The sequence below is a fragment of the Propithecus coquereli genome, unplaced genomic scaffold, assembly GCF_000956105.1.
Source record: "Propithecus coquereli isolate 6110/MARCELLA unplaced genomic scaffold, Pcoq_1.0 Scaffold5, whole genome shotgun sequence".
Taxonomy (NCBI): domain Eukaryota; kingdom Metazoa; phylum Chordata; class Mammalia; order Primates; family Indriidae; genus Propithecus; species Propithecus coquereli.
Window position 1 is genome coordinate 6,422,927 of NW_012150840.1, and position 6,407 is coordinate 6,429,333.

The window sequence follows — 6,407 nt, forward strand, 5'->3', positions numbered from 1 at the left end:
AAGGCAGCATTGTTTTATAATTTTAAGTTTATAAGTCTTGCCTGTCTTTTGCCAGATTTACACTTAATTTTTCATGTTTTTGATATTATTATAAGTAATAATGATATCAATTGAAAGTTTTTTTGCTAGAATATAGAGATAAAATTGAATTTTGTATGTTGACCTTGTATTCTGCAGCCTTGTTAAACTCCATCAGATTTTCAACATAGGTTATCATGTCATCTGTACACAAGGATAGCTTTGCTTCTTTCTTTCCAACCTGGGTGGCTTTTGTTTCTTTTTCTTGCGTGTTGCACTGGCTAGAATCTCTAATACAGTGTTGAATAGAGGTGGTGAGAGAGTATGTCCTTGTTTTGTTTCTGATCTTAGGTGAAAAATATTTACTCTTTCACCATTAAACTATGGTGTTAACAGTAACTTTTTCATAGATGCTTGTTATCAGGTCGAGGAAGTTACCTTAATTTCCTAGTTACTGACATTTTTCATCAGAAGTAGATGTTGGATGTTTTCTGAGTCTATTGAGACAATCATATGTGTTTTGTAAAATTTTGTTAATATGAAGAATTGCATTGATTTTTTAAAATGTTAAACCAATTTTTCATTTCTAGGATAAATCCCATGTAATCATAATTTACTGTCTTTATTATATATGCTTGAGTTTGGTTTGCTAAACTTTTTTTTTTTTTAAGAATTTTTATATCTGTGTTCATGAGGGATATTGGCCTGTAATTTTCTTTTTTTAGAATATCTTTCTCTGATTTTGGTATAAGGATACTGGCTTCATAGAATGAGTTGGGAAGTATTCCCTCTATGTTTTCTGATCAGTCTGGCTAGAATAGGAGTTGGTAAACTATGGCCCATGGGCCAAATCCTACTCTTACCTTTTTTTATGGCCCATGGCTAAAAATGAGTTGACATATTTAAATGTTTACATTTTAAATGTTATATATGTACTTCAGTAATAGGCTTTATTTTGCCTGTTGTCCTGCAAAACCTAAAATATTTACTATTTGGCTCTTTAGGAAAAAGTTTGTCAATCTTACTGATTTTTCTGAAGAACTAGTTTTTAGTTTCATTGATTTTTCTCTATTGTCTTTCTTTTTTCCATTCATTGATTTCCTCTCTGATCTTTATTATTTCCCTTCTTCCACATACCTGGGGTTTCATATGCTCTTTTTTTCTTAGTTTCTTAAGGTAGAAGCTACAAAATACAATTTGCAATAAATCTTATTCATTATATTTTTCATTCAGGCATTATAGTTTTCATCTCCAGAAGTTCAACTTGGATCTTTATTATATCTTCCCTGTCTCTAACTTTTGAACATATAAAACATAGTCATAACAACTGTTCCTTAAATGCTTATTCTAACATCTGTGTCAGTTTTGGGATGATTTTGATTGATTGATTTTTCTCCTCTTTATGGTTTGTCTTTTGCGGTTTCTTTTGTTGGATTTCAGACATCATGAATTTTACCTTGTTGGTTAGTATTAATAGAAACTTTTGTATTCTTATGAATAGTCTTCATCTTTGTTCTGGAATATAGTTAAGCTATTTGAAAATAATTTGATCCTTTTGAGTCTTGCTTTTAAGAATTGTTAAGCAGGACCCAAGCAATGTTTCGTTTGGTGCTAATTTCCCCACTATTGAGGCCAAATACTTCTCAGCATTTTACCCATTGCCCCATGGATCATGAAGTTTTCCAATTTGGCTGGTAGGATCAGGAACTGGTCTCACCCAACCTTGTATGAATGCCAAGTATTACTTCCCCTAATCCTTTTTACAGATTTCTTCCTGTGGACTTGAGTAGTTTCCTTACCTGCACGTGCTGATCAGTATACTGCTGATTCTCAGGTGGTTACCTCTGCAGATCTCCAGAGCTCTCTCTTTATTCAGCATTCTCCTCTATAGTACTGTGTCATCCGAACTCTAGTTGTCTTGTTGTTTTTAGATTTAGCTCCATTTCTTCAACTCAGGGAATTTGCTAGGGTTTTCCTGGATTCCGCCTTTATAGACTGTAGTCTGGAAACACTCTCAAGGCAGTAAGCTAGGGCAGTCATAGGGCTCTCGTTGTTTTGTTTTCCTTCTTTGGTGATCACTGCCTTTTATTGCCTCATTCTACTTTTATTAGATCATTTTATACATTTCTAGGGATTTTGAGTTGTTTTAGGCAGGATGGTAAATCTGATCTCTTTTATTCCATCTTGGCCAGAAGCAGAAGTCTTATATATCTTTTGCATAGAGAACATGGTAATAAAGTATTCCATTCCCTAAGTATTGAGAAAGGAGACTGTTCATGCAGACTCTTTTCTGGATGGGGTTTAGAAAAAATAGTTGTCTTGTATTTTTTTTTTTTTTTACTTTGGTTTCTCCAGTACTTTTCTTTATCTACAGCTTCTTCACAGATGGATTAGATTATTAGATATAATAATATAAACCACTAGTTCCATGTTTTTTTGGAATTAGATTAGATTTAGTACTTAATGGAAATCTGCTGAAAAGATTATGTGCTATTTTTTCATGCCTGTTTTGCTCCTGATATTTATTCTATTAATATATGAAGAAATGAGATAAAAAGGAGAACATAGACATAATCTTTCTACTGTCTGAATTTTTCTGTCACTAAAGCATGTTCTGAAAAAGGACATTCCTATCTTATGGCATATTGCTACCAAAATAAATCCCAAGAAGTAGAAGTTTTATTCTGTTTTCAAAATGTTTCCTAGAAACCAGCCATCTAATTCTGAAAGAGATCAAGAGCCAGGTTTTAAAAACTATAAGTTTTAAAAACTATATACCAGGACATGCCTCATGTGTGAATGTATGTGTGCTCATAAATTGGATAATTGTGCACTTAACTACTGTGTTCATTTTATCATTATTCACTTTATGCTTATACAAATGAAGGCTTTTTCATTCATATTCTGTACAGTTGGACGATGGTTATTTTTTATGCTCCTATTCAATGTTAATGCATATGATTTTACAGGAAATTATAAAATGCCTCGAATTATTCTGATATAGCTGTAGCAATAGCTACTTTACTAACCATGTATTCTCAAGTAGGATAGGTAATCGACAGTTAATTTGGCTTTATCAGTCAAATAAAAATGTTAGAGAAGTCATAAAAATCCTACTACTATACCAGAGTCTTTACATCAAAGGACAGTGTTGACATCTGAATTTAAGTCGTGCCAACTATAATTTTAAAATTATATTCCCTTAAACTGATTGTGATGGTAAGAAAAGATATCCAAGATATCCAAGACTTCTTATCTCTACACTGACTAAGCTCAGATACGATAGCCTTCATAAAATTTGTTGCCAGACACTGTGCTAAGTACTTTTATAGACATTTTTCTCATTTAAATTTGAAAGAAAAATTGGCCATTATTTAATTTGCATAACAGTTTTGCAAAAGGTTATATACATACATATGTATGTATTAGTTTCCTATTGCTGCTGTGATAAATACCATAAACTTGGTGGTTTAAAACAACAGAAATTTATTCTCTTACAGTTTTGGAGGCCACAAGTTTGAAATGAGTTTCACTAGGCTGAAACCAAGGTGTCAGGAGAGCTGCATTCCCTAGAGAAACTCTAGGATAGAATCTGCTTCCTTGCCTTTTCCAGCTTCTAAAGATGCATTGCTCATGGCCCCTTCCTCCATCTTAAAGCTAGGAGCCAGATAACCATTTCCTTTTCGGTGGTAAAATCTCTCTCTCCCTCCCTCCAAGGACACTTGTGATTGCAATTATGGCCTGCTGGAAAATCCAGAACAATATCCCAATCTCAAAATCCTTAACTTAATTACACATTCAAAGTTTCTTTTGCCATATAAGGTAATATTCCAGGGATTAGAACGTAGATAGGTTCCAAGGATTAGAATGTAGATATCTTTGGGGGACCATTGTTTAGCCTAACACAAAATTTTATGTATGTATGTCAAAATTGAGTACAGAATACTACCAAAAGTCACATAAAAACAAAACATGTTAGAAACAAGAACAGTTTGGAAAGAAGTTGAACAGATAGGTTGATAATATAATCAAAAGATCTTGGAGTTCCTTTGCTATGTGCCAATATTTTATACTATTGACTAATATTTTTTGTTGCTGATAGAAACAAACAGGACATTAACCTTCAATTCTTTTTCTAATATATTTCATCTTCTACTCTTTTTCTTCCCTGTAAAACAAATGCTTAGTAATCTAAGTCATGAATTTATGAATTGAAATCCAGATTTATGTAGCCTGATATTGTGATTAATTTAGAAATACTTTGTTTTGACATTTTAGCACGTCCGTAGACACATGTTCAGATATGTGCTTTCTTATTGCCTCTAAACCTTTTCTTCACTTTTGTTATGCTCAATATAATGATGAATTGACCACGTTGCCACTAATAGTGGCGCTTTAAGTAATAGGATTACAGTTTTTTAGGAAACAGATCTAAAGATGTCTTAACTTCTAGAAGGCCATATATTTCTGAGCTAGATTATTATTTTCTGTTTTTGTTTATCATCATTTCATTTTTTATGGTTAATTCCATACCTTTGAAGAGAAAATTTTATTTGGTACTTCTTTTGTGCTGTATGGCTCAATGACTTATAGGGTTACCAGTACATATGTTTTGGCAAAGTAAGCTTGTATTTTGTTGCATAATTTAAAAACTAAATATTTACATTTTCTTCCCTGAACTACAGGATACCAGAAGGTCCCATTGATCAGGGACCAGCTACAGGAAGGGTACGTGTTTTAGAAGAGCAACTTGTTAAGGCCAAAGAACAAATTGAAAATTACAAGAAACAAACCAGAAATGGTAGGTGATCATACAATGTTTCCCCCCCTCAGTTTATTGGCTTTAGCACAAATAATTGAAAACTTCCTTTTTTCAAAACGTTAGAAATGCTTCTACTCTCTATTCTTTGACTGCAGGTCTGGGGAAGGATCATGAAATCCTGAGAAGGAGGATAGAAAATGGAGCTAAAGAGCTCTGGTTTTTCCTACAGAGTGAACTGAAGAAATTAAAGAACTTAGAAGGAAATGAACTCCAAAGATACACAGATCAATTTCTTTTGGATTTAGGACATCATGAAAGGTACTATTCTCCCTTTACATTTCATCTGGGCCTTAGAAAAGATTATAATCTAACATGGGAAACTGAAACTTTTGTTGATCTCCCTACTAAGTAGTAAACGATACCTACCAAGTTTAAGAGCAGGAGAGTACCAGAGGTCTCAAAGGGTAGTAATTGCCAAATGCAGTTCATCAACCAAAGTATATCACCAGAAAATATTATTTAAAATGTATTTCTAGAAATCTTTATACTCTAAATAAACTCTAAACGTAGTGGATTCAGCCAACAATATATTAAAATATTTTTCTATAAATTTTGTTCATACATAATCAATATTTGAAAGAGAGCATGCAGTTTTGCATTGCAGTACATTGGAACTCATGCTGGGGCTGGCAGTTATGTTTCTAATTCAAACATTAAAAACTTTAAAATAGCATCTTTTTAGGATTTCTAATTAAAGGTTAAGAGGTTTTTGATAATATGAAGCATTCTATTATTTGTTCTTCCATTTAGTTGCTAGAAAGAGGAACCTGAGATCTGCCTCATTAAGTTTGTTTCTCTTATTTACACATTGCTAAATAATGTGTAGTTTATCTTCCATAGAAAAGAAAACATTTTGGTGCTGGTGTGTGTATTCATGCAAAACAAAATGTATCTGATAATCATTATAAATACAGTGAAACCTATCCTTAGGCCTATTATATTTAAAAGTCTATGTTCCCAGTAGGATTCTGAGGGCAATTACTGTCTGATAAAAGAAAAATTATTGTATTTGTACAACCTACCACTGTGAAGAGGAAAAGAATTACCCCATATAAACAATAGATGCATATATATTAACATCACCAGCAATATTATAATGATTTTGAAAAATTGTTCTGTTTAAGTGAAATTATAAATATATCAGTTTATTGGGATCATTTTAGCATTAATGAATCTATAGAAATATGATAGCATGGAATTCAAGGAGCATTCAATGATTAGGCCATGCATTAGGTAGTCCCTTTGGTATTTTTAGCCTAGCTTGCAGTCAGGCCACTTAAACCACTAGACCAAGTACTTATTTTGTCCTTAATACTTCTCTACCTTAAAGCTGATTCTAGACACCAAGCCTCTATTAAATGGAGCTTTGTATTTGTGTGCTTTGCTTATTGCAGTTTTATAGGAAAATACAGATCTAAAGAGGATTTGACTTGGTTAGAATATGTGGTACATAAAGAAGAATTTTGGCCATTAACTTCTGATGGAATGTTTAATTTTAAGGTTTGAATGATTTAATTAAATTACTTGAGAATTTAATTTTCAGGTCTTTTCTAAATTAAAGTAATTC

The 6,407-nt window shown here is 32.5% G+C and overlaps 1 protein-coding gene across 1 annotated transcript in view; it reads left to right on the forward strand.

The window, feature by feature from the left end:
- Nucleotides 1–6,407, forward strand: part of FUT8 (fucosyltransferase 8 (alpha (1,6) fucosyltransferase)) — a 217,433-nt gene that overhangs the window by 62,214 nt on the left and 148,812 nt on the right. Inside the window, exons 2-3 of the mRNA XM_012656038.1 lie at nt 4,704–4,819; nt 4,936–5,098. Coding sequence (XP_012511492.1) covers nt 4,704–4,819; nt 4,936–5,098 — 279 coding nt within the window. The remainder of the gene's footprint in view (nt 1–4,703; nt 4,820–4,935; nt 5,099–6,407) is intronic.